Source organism: Camelina sativa, chromosome 2 (assembly GCF_030686135.1).
Source record: "Camelina sativa cultivar CO46 ecotype springtype chromosome 2, ASM3068613v1".
In the NCBI taxonomy this organism is placed as follows: domain Eukaryota; kingdom Viridiplantae; phylum Streptophyta; class Magnoliopsida; order Brassicales; family Brassicaceae; genus Camelina; species Camelina sativa.
In genome coordinates this window covers 17,827,255-17,846,109 of record NC_141881.1, presented here as the reverse complement: position 1 = coordinate 17,846,109, position 18,855 = coordinate 17,827,255, and the positions used below count along the sequence as shown (strand labels likewise).

The 18,855-nt window shown below is 37.7% G+C and overlaps 3 protein-coding genes across 3 annotated transcripts; 1 reads left to right on the top strand and 2 right to left on the bottom strand.

Annotated features, from left to right (window-relative positions):
- The first annotated feature begins 13 nt into the window (after window positions 1–13).
- On the top strand, window positions 14–1,899 carry LOC104724362 (uncharacterized). Its single transcript, XM_010442826.3, has 4 exons — window positions 14–265; window positions 341–599; window positions 1,112–1,426; window positions 1,522–1,899. Exons 1-4 carry the CDS (start codon window positions 234–236, stop codon window positions 1,642–1,644), a joined length of 729 nt encoding a protein of 242 aa, XP_010441128.2. The 5' UTR covers window positions 14–233; the 3' UTR covers window positions 1,645–1,899.
- A 235-nt stretch (window positions 1,900–2,134) lies between these two features.
- LOC104751896 (uncharacterized) lies at window positions 2,135–2,548 on the bottom strand. The gene has a single exon (XM_087468609.1). The coding sequence runs from the start codon at window positions 2,546–2,548 to the stop codon at window positions 2,135–2,137; it is 414 nt and encodes a 137-aa protein (XP_087324735.1).
- Window positions 2,549–8,473: 5,925 nt separating this feature from the next.
- LOC104751886 (putative LRR receptor-like serine/threonine-protein kinase At1g51860) lies at window positions 8,474–12,693 on the bottom strand. Its single transcript, XM_087477322.1, has 13 exons — window positions 12,428–12,693; window positions 11,797–12,334; window positions 11,074–11,555; window positions 10,744–10,888; window positions 10,586–10,657; window positions 10,434–10,505; window positions 10,255–10,338; window positions 10,014–10,150; window positions 9,699–9,919; window positions 9,496–9,622; window positions 9,355–9,420; window positions 9,078–9,267; window positions 8,474–9,004 (listed from the first exon to the last, which is right to left on the bottom strand). Exons 1-13 carry the CDS (start codon window positions 12,513–12,515, stop codon window positions 8,596–8,598), a joined length of 2,631 nt encoding a protein of 876 aa, XP_087333448.1. The 5' UTR covers window positions 12,516–12,693; the 3' UTR covers window positions 8,474–8,595.
- Window positions 12,694–18,855: the final 6,162 nt, after the last annotated feature.

Genomic DNA, 18,855 nt, shown 5'->3' with positions numbered 1-18,855 from the left:
ATTTGTAATTTCAAGAATGATTTTGAGTAAGAGGAGGATGTATAATGATTTCAGTTCCCACTAGTCATTGCATGTGCTATCTCTCCCTCATTGTCCCACTTACCCACTATCCTGCTTTCAACTCTGTCTCTTTCTCTCTCTCTTTCTTAACCAAATCCATGACTTACAAATGCAAGAGCGCCACAACATAAGTCTTCACACCCTCCGGATCCCTCAATCTTCCTCTATACATCATGAACGGTCCAGCGCCCTCCAGCTCCTCCTGGTACGTAATAACAATCATGTTCCAATTTGTTTCTAGGTTGTAGCTTATATGAAACAAGAAATGCTATACTGTTAGGTCCGTGAGCGAAGAGTCGCTGAGAAGGTATGTGAAGTTCGCGAGTGAGAGTTGCATCCAAGAGCTCTTATCTTCGTCTGAGGCCGGACGCTTTGGGAACGCGTCCAATGGGTGGAAAGTTGTGAGGCATGACCCAACCGGTGTCGAGATTTCAAAACGTGACACTGGATCGCTGCACTCGTTTCGAAGCCGTAGGATCCTCACATCGGTCTCTCCAGAGCAGTTTATCAAAGTCGCAAATGCCATCGACGCAGCCAAGGTAATCATTTCTTAATGCTTCCCCAAAAATATACTATATGCTAAGAGGGATATTCACATATTATGACTTTTTTTTTTGTGTGCAAAACACATATTATGACTCTATAATAATTTTTCACATCATTCTCGTTTGCTAATTTAAGTAGAACTACATATTTACTATTTTCATATCTTAATAAAATTTATAGAATATGATACGTAAAAAATATTTTTTTTAAAAAGATAGTACGTAGAGGGGAAAGTTAAGTGTAATTAACTGGATACTGTAAAATAATTTTTTTTTGGTTGCATTAAATATATTAGTTACTCAATATATTTTAGAAACTATACATCAGATCAGTTGTTAAAAATTAGTTATATATAAATAAAGTTTGTAGTAATATTTCTTTAACACATGGTAGGTGTTTTTTGGTTTTAATTTAAATTAGCACATGGTAGGTTTATTACCTACTTCATCCCCTTAATAATTTGAGTTATAATAATAATAATAATGATTATTGGTGAAATTGACAGCAATGGGAAGGCGACCTAGTGGAAGCAACACATATTAGAGACATAGATGAGAATCTAAGTGTTATCCGTTTAAGGTTTGGGGAAAACTCGAAACCGCTCTTTAGGAACAGAGAGTTCATTGTCTACGAAAGACGTGAGACCATGCAAGACGGCACCCTCGTGGTGGCGGTTGCGTCGTTACCAAAGGAGATGGCAGAAGGATTGGAACCAACAAACAGAAAGAAAAAGAACTCCATTAGAGGATTTTTGGTTGAGTCCGGATGGGTTTTGGAGAAGCTTGACGACACCTCTTGCATGATTACTTATGTTGTTCAGGTCTTATAAACTTTTCATCATTTTTCCTTTTTTCCTTTATTTCTTTATGTCTTTAATTTCGTTAATATATGTTCATTTTTACATTTTTTTTACAGTTGGATCCCATAGGATGGTTGCCAAAGTGTTTTGTGAACAGACTAAACACAAAGCTAGTAATGGTTATTGATAACCTTAGAAAGCTTGCTCAAACTTCTCTACCTTCTCTCCCTCCTCCTTAGCTCTTGTTCTCTCTCTCTCTCTCTCTCTCTTTTTTTTATTTTTTGTATACATATTTTTACAAAAGGGTTAAATGATCATAGTTAAGAGGCCAACTACTCTTCCCTCATTGGTTTTCTAATCTCTTTATAAACCTTAAACCCGGCCCCTCTTTGGAGGCTAGAGTGATGAGTGATGACTATTTTAGAAGGGGTAATGTATGTCATTTAAAAACATTGGAGTAATCATTTTATTGCAATTATATGTTTCTTTTATCACGTTGTCTTTCTCACTTTTTTTTCTCCTAAAAGTAGAAAATCTTAAGACAACGCCAATACATTTGCTATTCTTTTTTTTTTTGCCGTCTGATAGTACAACGATAGAAAGGTAAAGGAAAAACTCGAAAGGAAATAAAATAGAAAGCAAGGAAACAAAAGCTGCGAATGATTGCTGATGAAGCGAAGTCGCTCTCCAACCATTGTGAACCGCAGTCAAGCACCATTTGAAACCACTTTAGTCATCTGCAGAGATAAGGTCGTGTAGCCACGAGGGGCCTCCTAAGGCCAAGTACGACTGAAACCTATTTTCCCGCGTCACGCTCTTAGCTATAGCCACAGCAGCTTGATTCGCTGATCGTCCTACAGTCTCACAGTCCCACGACTCAAAGCCCTCAATAAGCTGTTGTATTTCCTGCAACAAGAGGCCAAACCGAGGCCAGTTATGAGGATTCGTGATTGCTTCAACAACTTGGGCACTGTCGATGGCTATGATGACCCTCGCTACATGAAGATCCCTCAGAGCAGACACCGTCCATAACACACATCTTAATCCCGCCTCACAAATAGACTTAGACCGCGTAAAAGCCTCACGGGCATGATGGACCACCTGTCCGTTATGATCTCTACTTATCCAAGCCCCACCAAACATAGACGAAGAGTTCACCCAGGACAGAGCGACGTTACACTTGACAATGTTAGGAGGGGGTCTACTTCATCTACTCTCAACTGTTTCCCCACCCTTATAATTCTTGGGTACTAACAGCTCCTCCTGTCGCTGAGCATCCTTCCACTGTAACGCGTCTTGATAAGCCTTGATCACAATCTCTTGCACCTCACCCTGTTTGCCCTGAAACACCACTGTATTTCTATACTTCCAAACGTTCCATAAAAGCCATGGGATCACTGATCTAATTTCCTCAGGAGCAGCTGTATCTTGAATCACCTTTTCGAGATGCTCCCAGTTGTTCTCTACACTACTCTCAGAGAAACCCCCCGACGGTAACGGAACATTGGCTAAAGCAAAGGCCTGTCGGGCTACATGACATCCAAACAATGTGTGGCTTATAGTTTCCCTCGCATCACCGCAAACAGGACATCGCAGATCAATGCTAATACCCCTACACGCAAGTCTATCAGCAACCGCTAAAGCACCTGAAAGCATTCTCCACAAGAAGGATTTAATTTTAGGAACTGTCTTCAACCTCCATACCTTAGCTTTCAGTTTGTTAGACCTAATTAACTCCTCTGGCGGTTTCTCATAGAGTGAAGGCAAAGTTCTGGACAGCCAGTATCCACTCTTAACAGTATAGGCACCAGCTTTATTATAAGGCCAGATGAATCTGTCGGGTTGGCCTACTGCTAACTTCATTGCGAGGATTCGGTTTGCGTCACCAGGGGGAAAGAGATTCTCAATTTTCGAGACATCCCAATGTCCAGTACTCGGGTCTCGCAGGTCTGAGACTTTAAGGCGGACGTCAAAGAAAATTTGAGCACGGTAAGGAGCCCGTGGATGTTCTTCCTGTATCCATTTCTCCTGCCATACCAGAGTATTACTGCCATCTCCGATGACCTTTAGCAGCCCTTTTTTCAGTAGGTCACGTCCCTGAAGTATGCTTCGCCACGCGTAAGACGGCCGGGAGCCAGTCCCACAGTCAAGAATAGACTTGTAGCGAAAGTAGCGACTCTTAAAGAAACGTGCTACCAATGAAGTCGGGTTATTAAGCATCCTCCAGGACTGTTTAGCAAGCAGAGCCTGATTGAAGTCACTTAAGTCTTTGAAGCCCAGACCACCTTCACTCTTAGCCTTGCAAAGCTTTGCCCATGCCACCCAGGCGATGTTCCTTTGTCCCTCACAATGGCTCCACCAAAACTCTGTCATTGCACTGGTTAGTTTACGACAGAGGTTTTTACTCAGCCTGAAGCAGGACATGGCGTAAACAGGTAAGGCCATGGCGATGGACTTAAGTAAAACTTCCTTTCCCCCGAGCGATAAGGACTTAGCAAACCACCCATGAAGTCTGCCTTGGAGTTTCTCCCCAATGAAGGCTAGTAAAGCCTGTTTAGACCCACTGAAGCATTCAGGTAGGCCGAGATAGGATCCAGAGCCGCCTTCATTCCTTATACCAAGAGTGGTTTTCACCAATTCTTTAGTGTCGTATGACGCTTTACCACCGAACGTGACCGTCGACTTAGCAAAGTTGATCACCTGTCCAGAAGCCTTGCCATACAAGCTCAGACAATTCAGCACTTCCTCACATTCCTCTTTGTTCGCCTTGCAGATAAAGAGGCTATCGTCTGCGAATAGTAAATGCTGAACTGATGGGCAGGACTCATTGAACTGGAAGCCCGTTAACCGTTGTTGTTCATGACGTCGTTGCATAAGATGCACTAGCGCCTCCGCGCATAGGATGAACAAGAAAGGGGATAAAGGGTCCCCCTGGCGAATCCCTCGACTTGGTTTAACAAACCCGTGGCTGCTTCCGTTAATGAGCACCGTATAAGAGACTGATCTGACACAGGACATGATCCACTGAATCCATGTGCTATTGAAACCCATTTTCACAAATAAGTGCTCCAGGAAGTCCCACTCGACCCGGTCGTATGCCTTTGACATGTCAGTCTTGATGGCTATCATATCTTTATTGAACTTGGAGTTAGTCCGTAAGGCATGTATGATCTCATGCGCGATGAGTATATTATCAGATATGAGGCGACCAGACACAAAGGCTCCTTGAGTCTCAGATACCAGCTTAGGGAGGCATCTCTTCAGCCGCGTACATAAAACGTTTGACACTATCTTATACAACACCGAGCAAAGACTGATAGGACGCATGTCCGTCATCGCATTCGCGTTTGGTTTCTTAGGAATAAGGCAGATTTGTGTGTGGTTCCAATCTTGCAGCATGGTGCCACTCTGGAAAAACTGTTCCACCTCCGACACTATCTCCTTTCCAATGGTGTTCCAATACTGTTTGAAGAACGTGCCAGTCCATCCATCAATCCCCGGAGCACTATCTCCTTGTACTTTGAACGCCGCTTGTTTAATCTCAAGAGCAGTGATTAGAGACGTCAGTTTAAGATTCATCTCCTCTGTAACCCGCGGTTCCATTCCTTCCAGCACATCCTCAAAGCCAGTCGGGTTGGAAGAGGTGAATAACTCCGAGAAAAACTCCACCGCAATACTACCCTTAGAACCTTCCTCATAGGCTTCGAGTCCATGCTTGTCTAATAGGGAGATCACTCTGTTTTTTAATCTCTTGTACTTCACACTTCCATGAAAGAAGGTAGTGTTTCTATCTCCTTCCCTCAACCACTTCTGACGACTCTTCTGTTTCCAATAGATTTCCTCCTCCCTGAAAGCCTTGTTGAGATCCCACTTAATGCCTTGCAGACGTTGGAAGTTTGGAAACATTTTTGTAGACTCCGTTTCCAGGTCCTTTTTGAGTTGAGTGATCCGTGTATGGGAGTTTGTAGGAGCTAGGCGCTTCCACTTGGATAAGGCTCTCCGACACCTTAGTAAACGAGCAGTCACTGATTCTCCTGCTCCCACTGAATGTAAACGCCAGTGCTTCTTAATAATCTCCTCTGTCTCCGGTTTGTTTATCAGGCGTTTATCGAAGCAGAACCTGCCTCTATGACAAGTGTCCTCTCCCACCAGTCTGGTGAGGATGGGCCTATGATCCGACCCCATCATCTCTAAGTATTCAGTTTTGGCTCTAGGAAATAGAGTGAACCATTCCGCATTACCAAAGCTTCTATCTAGTCTGCACTGGACCCAAACATTCTCCCTTTTACCTCCCCAGGACAATCTGTTTCCGAAGCTTGGTATTTCTTTGATCTTGAACTGCGTGCCATTGTTCGAAAGGGATAGAAAGACCATTCAGGTCGACTTGGCCCCCCCACTTTTTCCGAATTGTCCATAATCTCATTGAAGTCCCCCGTAAGCATCAACGCTTCATCTCTCTGGACTCCAATTCTAGTTAACCTTTCCCATACCTCTGCTCGAAGGTGTCTGGCTGGATCCCCATACACGAAGCTGACATAGAAGACTAAGGAGCCCGCAGAGATCCTTGTGTCTATTATGCGAGAGTCAGACTGAAACACTTCTACCGTGTACGTATCCTTCCAGAACAACGCAAGCCCGCCGCTCAAGCCAACGGGGTCAACGATATGGACCTTATCGTACCCCAACCACTCTTTAACACCCAAAACGTGTTCACTGGAATTTTTTGTTTCCAGGAGGAACAAAAAGTCTGGGAAATGTTCACGATGCATTTCCTGTAGACGTCGAACTGCCGAGGTGCTCCCCATCCCCTGACAGTTCCAACTGGTTATACTCATTGAGGATTGGGTGGTTTCTGGCAAACCACCAAACCCTTATGTTGAGCAGCATGGGTATCGGAGAGAGAGGTTGCATCAGAGGGAACCAGAGGGTTCTGACGCAGCATAGAACCAGCAGGAGTCAAAGGATCTGTTTCTCTCATCACTAACGCATCCTTTTTCAGTATCTTCGAGGTCACTTCATTACCGTCCTCGGCCTTACGTTTTGAGAAACCTCCCCGTAACACACTTTCATAGATATCTCCCGAGGTCCCAACTGATTCACTTCTCGCAGCATTCCCAACTGCTGACTGTCTCCTTCTCCAGGAGGAGGGCTTCCTCGAATTTGTACCTCGTTTGATCTTTCCACCTCTCGTGTTTCCGCCCCTTGCTCCCATATGAAATCCTTCAGGCGCTGAAAGTTGAGGGGAGTCATGAACTATTTCTCTGCCTGGGAGAGACAACGCGTTAACATCTTGGCCTGTCGACTTCGGAAGCTGGGGTAACGAAGCCTCCTGATTCGGATAACCAAACACTAGACCCTTCCCCTTGTCCAGGCTAGTGGTGAAGGAGGGAGGGGCCTCCAACCTCAACAGAGAGCTTTGGGCTTGGGAGTCATGTGCAATTCCCTCAAGGGTAGACTTCAAAGTTTGCTCCCTCTGACCTATCAGCAACGGATCCCCAGACAACAGATAGTTCCGCATTTCCGCCAACACCTCCGGGGCTACGACATTGGACCTGGGGGAGAAACCAGGGGGTATGGATGGCTTTAACAGAGGCAGAACTGCGTTCACCAAATCTTTGGGGAAGCGATTATCTCGTGTAGAGGCTCTGGCTGCGTGTTCAGACTCTGTCCGTTGCTGAGGAGAGTCCTTCACTTTCGTACCTTGTCGCAAGAAAGGACTGTGTTGTTTGTCATGGGTGAGTCGCAGGCAATGAAAGCAACGCTTCCGCACTCTCTCGTAGTCGATCTCCACCACTGCAGAACCACCTTTTGGGAGTTGTAGGGATTTGGAATCAAACAGTGGGTTAGACACATCTAGGATCACTTTGACACGCACAAAGGCATTATATTGTGACTTCTCCGGATCAAAGGCAATTTCCTTCACATGCCCTATTCTCTCCGCAATGGTTTGGATGGTTTTGATGGTGAGGTAATTGACTGGGATATTGCTCAGCCGGATCCAGACCGCACAGGTAGAGAGGAAGGTTGGCGGTGGGGACTCCACCCAGCGTTCGAGTATCAGACCCCATTCATCGAAAGTCCAGAAACCCGTTTTCATGATTCTTGCTATATCAGCTTCATACTGGAAAATGAACTGGAACCGGTCCTTCGTCAGAGCGACGCCCCGAACTCTGTCATAGACCCCCCACACTCTTGGCATCTTCATTATCATCTTTGCCATGTTTTGACTTGTCGGATTCAGAAGTCTACCCATAAGACTGAGTTTGTTCTCCACCCCTGCAGTGAACTCAGGTTCCTCCGTCAAAACCACAGGGCTTTCGTCTGCAATAATCAGTGATTCCATCGCCAGATTGAGATGTTCCGCCATTAGAAGTAAGAATAATCCAATATCAGGACCACTCTCTCTGAACCCTAAATAAGAATACAGGAGGAGCGGCGGCGCGTCGAAACCCTTTAAGAATAACGAGCAAAGCCAGAAAGGATTTGATGGATATTCGCCATATCGCCATAAAATCTTCTGTTTAAGGAATAACGCGTAAAATCCCGAAAAATCAGAGAATGAAAACTGAAACTTTCTGCTATTCATGTAAAGAGTTTTGTTAAAAAAGTATAAAGAAACACGATTAGGTGGATAACAAGATACGGAAGAGAAATTAGGTAAACTAGATAACAAATCTGTGAGCCGCGAGGTATCTTTTGTAAATTAATTTTGGTTTAATATAAGTATGATTAGAAGAAATTTCAAAGGATTCTCGTTAAAAAAAATAAGAGAAATTTTTTTAAAGGCTTCTAGTACTTATCAAATTAATATTTATACATCCTCACAAATTCTTTTTAATTCTCTTTTGTTTTAAAATTAAAATTACATGTGTTGGCATTTTTCAGGTTTTTAGTAATTTTCATCAATACATTTACTATTTTATTATACTAGATAATTAAACATCTTTCTTTTGATTTCAGGAAATACATAACTTGAAAAGAATGTAAAAATTTACATAACCTGTGCCCTGTGGAGTACTTTCATATTGATTTCTTGTTACCCAAGATACCACTTGCTAGATTCATAAAGAATGTAATGTGTTTTCAGTTCCAGATAACTAAAAACTTTAATGGATTCTTTAAACAATCATTGAGTTCATAAGACATCAAATTCAATAAGACATCATTGGGTTCAATGGATTATTCTCAATTCACCTCGGTCCAGGTGAGAATGTAGAAGTAGGAGAGAAGCTTAATTCAATAGAATTTATTGAATACATCTCTTGACTCCCTTGTTTCCTGGCAATTTCAGAGTCCAAACACTCTTTTAGCTCCATCACAGCATGTGTCATTGTTGGTCTACGGTTTGAGGTAGGGTTTACACAAGCCAAAGCCAACTCCACAGCCTTCCACACACCGTTTGTATCGAATTCCCCCATCAGTTTCGGGTCGATAATATTCCTGATGTCCCCTTTCATGAGCATGAATCCAACCCATTCTGTAATATGCGCTTTCACCCGGTTTGAATCAATCACAGGCTGGTTTGTGATGATTTCTAACAAAACTACCCCAAAGCTGTACACATCAGTCTTCTCACTTAGCAAGTTTGTTCTATAGTACCTGAAAAAAATTTTTAACTATAGATATTGCATTTCATAATTTTTTATGATTATAACTGATTGATTTTACTCACTCAGGGTCTAAGTAACCAGGTGTTCCTGCAACGATTGTTGATACGTAAGATTCACCATCAACGGGAGAAGACCTAGAGAGTCCAAAATCAGCTAGTTTCGCTTGAAACAGCTCATTCAACAGAATGTTAGTAGGTTTCACATCTCTATGGACCATAGGTGGTCTACTTCCATTATGTAGATACTCCAATCCTGTTAACAATTTGTTATAATTTTATTTCAACTTTATTCAAGACATTAAAATCAGAATATAAGCAAGAATTTTCATTATTTCATCACCTTGTGCTGCCTCCATAGCTATTTGCATTCTGTTTTCCCAAGTTAGAACATGTCCACATCGGTTTTCTATACCGAATTTCAATTTTTTTTTTTTAGTACGAATTCCACCAAATTAGATTATCTTATAGGTAAAGTGTTTACCTGACATATTCTCCCTCAAGTCTCCATTTGCCATGTATTCGTAAATCAAAGCCAAGTTATCTCCATCATCACAATAACCCACAAGTCCCACCAAATGTCTGTGATGAACTCTTAAAAGAAGCTCAACCTAAGAAAGATTAGAAAATTAATTTCCATTTCAAAACAAAAGACTAAAATGGATATATTTCTGATTTACATGTTACCTCAGCTTTGAAATGTTTATAATCTTGATCAGCTGATGAATGAAAGAGCATTTTTACAGCTACTTGAGTGCCATCCAAGTTTCCATAATACACTCTTCCATATCCTCCTTTACCAAGAACTCTCTCAAAGTTATTTGTCATCTTTAGTATCTCAGAATACGTAAACTTCCGCTCCTTTGTTCCGATTGATTGATTGGATGATCTGTTCTCATTACTTGGAGCTGTTATAATGGTAAAGATGAGCAATATAATAAAGATCAATACAACAACAATAAAAACTGTTTTGTTTTCCATTAATGTTACTGATGTTAATACCTCTCTGTTTTTCCCTTCTAAAGATGAAACATATGATAAAGATAGCTAGAAATGCGATAACGCAGGCCACTGAAGCTAAGATAGCAACCAAAGGAAACTTGATACGAGGTTTTTTGCTACTCGGGATTTCATCTATACTGCAGTCATTAAAAGTGAATGGGAGGGAAAAAATGAGATTATGTAATCATACATTCCATGACTTAGAGACGAAGTAAAAAAAAAAGTTGAAAAAACATCTTACAGTAGAGTTAAAGATTTGTTCGTTATCCTTCCCTGAATAGAATCTGGAATGGTGAGATTCAGCTTCGGGTTTCCTCTTAAGTTTCTGAGAAAGCAAAAAAACTAATTCAAGAAAACCAAGAAAACAAGAACAGAATGAGTAAAAAGTTTAAAAAAAAAAAAAAAAAAATAGAAACTCACATTAGTGTCAACATCTTCATATCAGCTAGAAAATTTGGAATCCCTCCTGATAAATCATTATTTGATAGATCTCTGTGCATTGTGGAAACAAATATGACGATTATATCATATTGTTAAGATTTATACGCGTTGTATAGTTACAAGATGCTTACAGTTCCCTTAATTGTATGAGACTAGATATATCAGGTGTTATGATACCGGTCAATCGACTTGCTGCCAAGTTCCTATAATGTTGTACAGAGTCAGAAGAAAAAAAAGAAGAAAAACAAACTTATGAAATGTAAATAAATGAATTGAAAAGAAAACATACAAGGATGTGATCAGAGGTTGATTAGAGTCCAAATAACTGCAATTCACACCTTCCCATCGATATATTTTAGGAGAACATGGATCTCCTTGCCAACTTATCTTTTTACTCAAACCATATGTTTTCTTGATGTTCATCATAGCAGAAACTGATAGTCAAAGAGGAAAGAAAAAAAAAAATTAAAGAATAAACAAACAAAGCATGCACGAGGTATTGGATAGAGTAGAAACAATTTTTTACTTTTGCACAATACAAATAAAACTGCCTAAAATTTAAATAAATTGAAAGAAGATAAAAATTCGTTAAAAGAAAAGTGGGTTTTAAATGATTTACCTTCATCTTGGTATGTCTCGTGCAGTAAATTTTCTACAACGGTATAAACCTCAAGGCCATTGATAAGTGGAGGAAGAGTAGAGTTTTTGGTCATTGTAAAAGTGAAATTGAAAAACCCATCTGGAGAACTCATTGCTGTTTCGCTAAAGATTGTTGTAATGCTGAGATTGTTAGGTCTAAAGTAACTTTCCCAAACCTGACCACCATTATAAGTAATGTTGAACTCTCTTGCCTCGTTAGATTTAAGCTTCTGGATTTCTGCAAAATGCATGTATATATATATCTGTGCATTGATGTTTTGGAGATCCCACCATATGCTGAGCGGAAGAGTAGCTTTCGAAGGAGTAATTGCGGAATTCGCCACATTTTGAGGCACATTGTAGGAATTGGTACTTGTATCGACCAGTAGATCGGTGCTTAACGAAACCGTTTCATTTTGGCTGAATGGAACCCAAACTCGGTCATACAAGTCTTCATCATACCTAATGAGAAAGACAAATTAAAAAAAAAAGGTTTCATGTTGTTAAATCAACTGGATTATATAATATATTCATTCATCACTAAAATATTAATTTTAAATGTAAACGAAAAACAAAAGCGGTAAACAGGAAAAGCAAACGGAAAATTCTTATTCAGTTATATGAAGAAAACTGGATTATATAAAAACTAAAATAAATTTATAAGTGAACATCTGAAACAATTTAAGCCTAATGTTCTTTTTACCTTAGGAACGATGCAGTCTTTGGAAAGTAAATTCTGGCGAAAGACATCAACGATCCACTTTTGGTAACATAAGTATTATTGTCCAACTGACGAAGTTCTAACGCCGATATAAACGGTGTCGTTGTCCCTGTTTTGACAAGACAAACTTGTAGACGGTCTTGTGGTAAGACATGGATCATCTCCAAGATCGTAGCATTAGCTACTCCTTCCAATATAACAGAAGTCCATTTATTAGGACCAATGTAAAGATCAAACTTGGGTATTTGATTCAAACCATCATAATTCCCATAGACAAAAGTTCCTCTAATCAGATATTTGAGATTAGCTTTAAGATTGAAGTTGTAACAGTTTCTTACACCTTCAGGGAAGCTTCTTACGGTCCAAGTCTGTTGCTGTAACACTGTCTTGCATGAATCATTGATACTCCCGATTAATCCGCTGTCGATATAATCGGCGTCTGATATGTATGTTATATTCGTTGTCTTCTCGGTGTAGCTTGTGTTTTTAGGGACTAATCCACAATCCAAGCTAATAAATCCTGTTCATGATTAGATTAGATATGATAATTAAAAAGAGATATTTAATAGGATTTCGTAAAACATATCAAGCTTTCATGAAATAGAGTAAGAACCTGGTTGAGATTGAGCTTGAACTGATTGAAAACAGGCAAAAGCTATAATTATCAAAAGGAGCAGATACCCATAGTTAATAGACTTCATTTTTTTTTTCTCTGGATTACTTTTTGGCTCTAATGGAGGTTTTTACTTTTTGCAAATCTTCAATATTTTTTTTGTTAATAAGGTGATTGTAAGATTTTGGCAGAAATAGAATAGTAATATAAGGAAGTATATTAGAACCAACGGGAGAGACTTATCGAGTGCTCTGTCAGTCTGTCATAAAAAACAATCCGAACCTAAACCATGAAAACTAAAAGGGAGCCAAAAAAACAAAAAAAGGTTTAGAGATTATTGTTTATTTTTGTTAAAAATAATCACTTATTTTATAAATTTTATAAAGGAAACAAATCTTAATTTCCGTAAGTTGATGTTTTACTTTATGGCATATATCTTCCAAATGTTGACAGTTGTTTATAATGAATAATTATAGAAGGTAAATGGAATATTGAAAATGAATGACAAGACTACAACTCATTTATTTTTATTTATTTCCTAATAACAAGAAGTTCTTCGCTTGGCCATATCTGTTTGGTTTACATTCAAATTCTTCAGTTTTAAAGAACTAACTGGTTTTTAGAATTTTTTTTTTTTAAAGTCTTAATTTTAATTTATTTTATAATTCTAATTTTATTTTTTATATTCATTTTTCTTGCAGGTTTATAATTTTTTTAAGATTAAATATCACACTATTTTGTTTCTTTTTATCAAAATCAAATTAGTTTAACTAAATTAACATTTGATTTATTATATTCGAACAATTCAAAAAATTGGTAAAGAATATAGAGGGAGGTATTAAACTTGACATTCTAAAAGATTTTAAAGTATTCCTAAAATCACTTGTTATTCAATTGAGAATTTTTAAAAATCTTTCAAAATTCAATGTTATTCAACTTGACATTCATATAAAATCATTTAAAATAATACACAATCTCTTGTTATTCAACCAATAATTTATAAAAATTACTTGAAATCTACAATTTATAAAAATTATTTAACATAATTTTAGTTGGATATAAATTGTATTTATCATTGTAATATAATTTTTTTACTGTAAGTAAGTACACAAAACCTTAAAAGAATAATAAAATTAAAAAGAAAAATTTTCAATACATGATGTGTATTAATATAGTTTTACATGTTTTATTTTCAAGATTTTAATGCATGTAGTAATATGGGAAACCTGAAAAAAAATGAGTTTGTAGGAATGAATTTTTTAATTGATGAAAATTGACAAAAGTATTACTTATGAAATTATGACATATAGAAAAATAATATATAGGATATTTTTGGATTTCCAAAATTTTTGTGGATGTTAACTGATTTTTTTACTGATTATATTTATTGTTAAATTTAAAATACTAACCAATATACATATTATCTCATATGATGCTCATATTATGTTTTAAAGTTTTTTTTTAAACTCTAATTCATGAAGAAGTGAATTATGGTTTTACGATGAAATAGATAGTTAAATGTAATTACTAAACTGAATGTCTAACGATGAAATTTATTTTAGATTAAAAATTTATCATTTTTAAAAATTCAATTAAGAATATTATTAATATTTTTTATGTTTTATTTTATAATTTCAACACATGTATTTTTGTAATGCATATGTTAAAACATAAGATAATTCGAAATAAATTATAATTTATAGGAATGATTCTTCAGTTATTTGATGAGAATGTCTCTATCTCTTTATAAATTTTTTTATTTTATAAATTTCACTTATTTAAAATTGATTATGACATGAGGTTAAATTAGTACTTATGAGATAACAACATAAAAATATATCTTAAATAATCTTGATTCAGTTTTTTTTTGCGAATTATATTTTGTTAGTTTTTATTTGTACTTTCAATTCTTACTAAGATATAGACTTGATATGATTTATTAATTTTGTTTGATATAAAATATTTAGTTCTATGCATTAAGATGAAATGTATAATTAAACTTAAAATATGGTTTATTACGATGGTATAGATATTTAAATGGTATTCCATGTCCTATAAGAGTTTTTGGATAAAAACACAAAGATTAATAAACAAGAAATATTATGTCATTTATAAAACTTCAACCAACTGGAAAGTATTTGGGAAAACGATCTATTTCTCCAGGAGAAGTATCATATCAAGCAAGATAGAGCTCAATCTATTACCAAGTGCTATAAATCTCCGAGAAAATATTTCTCAATCTATATCTCTCCGACTCCATAGTTCAAGATTTATATCTCCTTTGAAACATAGTTTTCACCTAATTACCCACAAACATCGGTTTTGCTCGGTTCACTATTTACTGAACCAACTAAATAAAATAATAAACCAAATCTAACCTAATCTAAACTGAATTCAATTAATTAAAACAAGAGAAATTTATCCAGGATAACCTCCATTTTATAAGAAATAACTATGATAACCCAATTAAGTTTTTATTCCCTAGATAACTCACATTTTGTGTCCAGATTTTTTTAATTCCAAATCTACCCTTAATAAAAATTTGGTTTAAAACAAATAAAAAATTGGTATTAATTTCTCTTTAAATCATTTTAAAATTACAATCAAATTAATTTTAAAAAATTCCAAAACTATAAACAAATTATTATTATGTTATTGACTTTTAATGTATATATATACAAACTAAAAGAAAAAAGAAGAACATGATGATTTTTTTCTGTTGGCTTTCTCCGGTAATGGTGACTGGTGATGGTGATGGTGATTGGTGGCTAACTGGCTATAGATCTATTTCGCAGTGGTTCATCTCTTCATCTTATTCTACCTCTACGCTTTGATCTGCTTCACAATCAGAGCTTCATCGGTTTTGATTAAACCCAAATCGAGAATTCATCGTTGAATCTGTCATTGTGGTTTGTGGTTTGTAGTTCATAAACCGATAAAACCTAAATATTTGGGGAAGGGAGAGAAAGATGGAGAACTACTTTCTCAAGGACAACTAGCACGCGATCAAAAATTAAGCTCTATCTAGTTTGATGTGATATTTTTTGTGGGAAAATAGATCGTTTTCCCGAAATATACTGCATAGTTCAAATAGTCATAAATTGTTATATTAGTAAAAATTGTACATAGAAATTTGAGAAACTATTATAAAATAGAGCAAAAAAGCTTTAAAACTCTTATATAATGGAACTGAGAAAGTATTAAAATGAAATATGAGAGGTTCATATTCAATATTAAAATGTTACAAGATAAAATCTAAAAACATGTATATTAAAACTACTACTTAATTATTCTCAATCAGCCTTTGTTTCTGGTCGTTTAATTACAGATAATATTTTGGTAGCTCAGGAGATGTTCCATGGGCTAAATACTAATCGTCGGTGTACTTCGGAGTTTCTCGCTTTCAAAACGGATATGAGTAAGGCATATGATCGGGTTGAGTGGGATTTTTTGGAGGCGGTTATGGTTCAATTAGGATTTGATAGAAAATGGATTTCATGGATCATGTGGTGTGTCTCGTCAGTGTCGTATCAAGTTCTTCTGAATGGTCAACCTCGTGGTTTTATTAGACCTCATAGAGGATTACGTCAAGGGGATCCTTTGTCACCATATTTATTTATACTTTGTACAGAGGTATTGATAGCAAATATTAAAAAGGCTGAAAGGGAGCAGAAATTAACGGGTATTTCCATTGCCCGTAGTAGTCCTACTGTTTCGCATTTGTTATTTTCTGATGGTAGCTTGTTCTTTTGTAAGGCAGAGGCGACTGAATGTAGGACGGTAATGGATATAATAGGTAATTATGGTAAAGCCTCATGACAAGAAGTTAATCTGGAAAAGTCATCTATCATGTTTGGTAAGAAGGTCCCTCCGGATATACGATCTCAGTTGAAATCCGTTATGGGTATTTCTAAGGAGGGCGGTATGGGTTCTTATTTGGGCATTCCTGAAAACCTGCAGGGCTCGAAAACGAAGGTTTTTAGCTATGTCAAGGATCGTTTGGATGATCGAGTAAATGGTTGGTCTGCAAAGCACTTATCGAAAGGCGGCAAGGAAATTATGATTAAATCGGTGGCTTTGGCACTTCCAACACTTGTTATGTCATGTTATAAATTGCCACAGGCGTTAACATCTAAATTAACGAGTGCTATTTCCACCTTTTGGTGGAAATCTAATGATAAGGCTCGAGGTTTGCATTGGGTTGCGTGGGACGAATTATGTAAAGATAAAAGTCAAGGGGGCTTGGGTTTCCGAGCTCTGGAACAATTTAATGATGCTATGCTGGCCAAACAATTTTGGCGGTTAATTCATAATCCGTCTTCTTTAATGGCTCGGGTGATGAGAGGACGGTATTTCAGAAACAAACATCCTCTTATGGCATAGAAACCGAATAACCCTTCTTTTGCATGGCGGAGTATTTTTTCAACTAAGGGATTGGTGGAACAGGGAGCGCGATGGGCTGTAGGTTCTGGTTGTTCCATTTCGGTTTGGCGAGATCCATGGTTACCGGATATTCCTCCAAGATCTGCGAATGGTAGGAGGAGGTTTTTGCTCCCGAGTTTGATGGTTAATCATTTAATTAATCCAGTTACAAAGGATTGGCATTTGCCTATTCTTGAGGAGTTTTTTGATCCGGTGGATATACCACTTATTCGGAGTTTGCCGGTTAGTAAAACTTCTCAACCGGATAGATTATTATGGCATTATACTAAGTCTGGGAAGTACTCGGTTAAGTCAAGTTATCGGTTATCCCGAGAATTAATAGCGGAAGTGGAGTATGGGCCATCGTGCAGTTCTCTGCGGGCTCAGTCCTGGAAATTAGATGTACCCCCGAAGATTCAACATTTTTTCTGGCAAATTGCCTCGGGTACTTTTCCCGTGTTAGAACGGCTTGCATATTGGGGAGTCCGTTGTGATGCTTTGTGTAAGCGGTGTGACTCGGAGACGGAGACGGAGACTATAAACCACACACTGTTTGTTTGTCCTCGGTCGCGTTGTATTTGGGAGTTGGTCCCGGTGTTGTTGGAATCGGGAGGTTTTCCGTATGCTTCTATCTATGCAAATTTAGACTACATATTTTGGAGGGCGACTTCTCAATCCGGGACTTCTGACATCATTTCTAGTCTCCCCTGGATTTTATGGTCACTTTGGAAAGATAGGAATAAAAAGGTTTTCCAGGGCATTGAGCTAGAGCTAATTGAGATTTTAGATCAAGCGGCAACTGATAAATTATTATGGGAGGAAGCCAAATCTTATTCAGTGAGCAATCTGCTTCCTCCACCTTTAGTGGAGGTGAAGGATTCTTCTATCCGTTGTCAGGTTGATGGTTCATGGAAAGGTACGGATCCTTTTCAGGTCTGGGTTGGTGGTGCTGCAATGGTGAAGATTACACGCTTCTTTTGGGAGCTCGGAGTCTCAGACGAGGCCTTACTCCTCTCCACACATAATTACAAGCACTGATCTGGGCAACGGAGTCCTTACTAGCGGCTGGAGTTGTTTGTCAGGCCTTCGAGACGGATTGTGCAGAGCTCGTTGCGATGGTGCAGTTGCCAGACGATTGGCCCGCTTTTTCGAATTTATTGGAGGATTTCTTGAAGCTCCGAACTTTTTACCCATCCTTCTCCCTAGTCAAGATTCCCCGCGACATCAACTCAAGAGCAGATTGCCTTGCTCGGTCTTCAAGATCTTTACTTTCTGAATCGTTTTTTGTAAACTCTTATCCTCCTGTTTGGCAACCAATCTTGGAGTTCTATTTTAATTTATTAATATTTGGTTGGAAAAAAAAATATTCTCAATAAATTTTTTTTTTTCACCCGCGTAATAACGCGGACCTTATCTAGTGAGATATAGAATACATCACCATATTTTGACCATCATATGAGTTTTTTTTAAGGATAAGGAGCATGAATCTTTTGTTTTCCAAAAAATCTTATTTATTTTCATTTTCAAAGATTTTTATTTTGTTTTAAGGACTTGGTTTTAGAAAAAATAAATTTGGTTTTTTAATATAAGATAAAAATTGTATTTCATTAAATCAAACGTTATTTCTCCCAGACTTCGTTAATGATTAGATAAAATAATGAAGTGACTCTTTTATAAAGAACAACATTTATTTTCAATTTGGTTTAAGTTTGAAATGCGATAAAAATAAAATGTATTAATTTGAGATCGATCCACTGGTTCGACCCGCGGGTTCAACCACCGGTTTGTGGGTTTTAAGCGGGGTTTTCCAATTTTTTTATGTTTCCGGTTTTTAAGGTAATCCGAACTGGAATATTTATAGGGTCGCGGTTAGACCGGTCCGACCGGCCGGTCCGGTCCGGGTTTAAAACATTGGTTAATACTAAAAGGAATAGGAAAAACCTAATATTTTTGAGTTGAAGTTTCTTTGTATCATAAAGTATGATATATAAGAGTTTTAAACTATG

Coding starts and splice junctions, on each gene's coding strand:
- LOC104724362 (XM_010442826.3), top strand. CDS start 234: ATGAACGGTCCAGCGCCCTCCAGCTCCTCCTG. Junction 266..340: donor GCGCCCTCCAGCTCCTCCTG/GTACGTAATAAC, acceptor CTATACTGTTAG/GTCCGTGAGCGAAGAGTCGC. Junction 600..1,111: donor ATGCCATCGACGCAGCCAAG/GTAATCATTTCT, acceptor TGAAATTGACAG/CAATGGGAAGGCGACCTAGT.
- LOC104751896 (XM_087468609.1), bottom strand. CDS start 2,548: ATGTTTGGTGGGGCTTGGATAAGTAGAGATCATAACGGACAGGTGGTC.
- LOC104751886 (XM_087477322.1), bottom strand. CDS start 12,515: ATGAAGTCTATTAACTATGGGTATCTGCTCCTTTTGATAATTATAGCT. Junction 10,658..10,743: donor CAACCTCTGATCACATCCTT/GTATGTTTTCTT, acceptor ACAACATTATAG/GAACTTGGCAGCAAGTCGAT. Junction 9,005..9,077: donor CCTGGTTACTTAGACCCTGA/GTGAGTAAAATC, acceptor AATTTTTTTCAG/GTACTATAGAACAAACTTGC.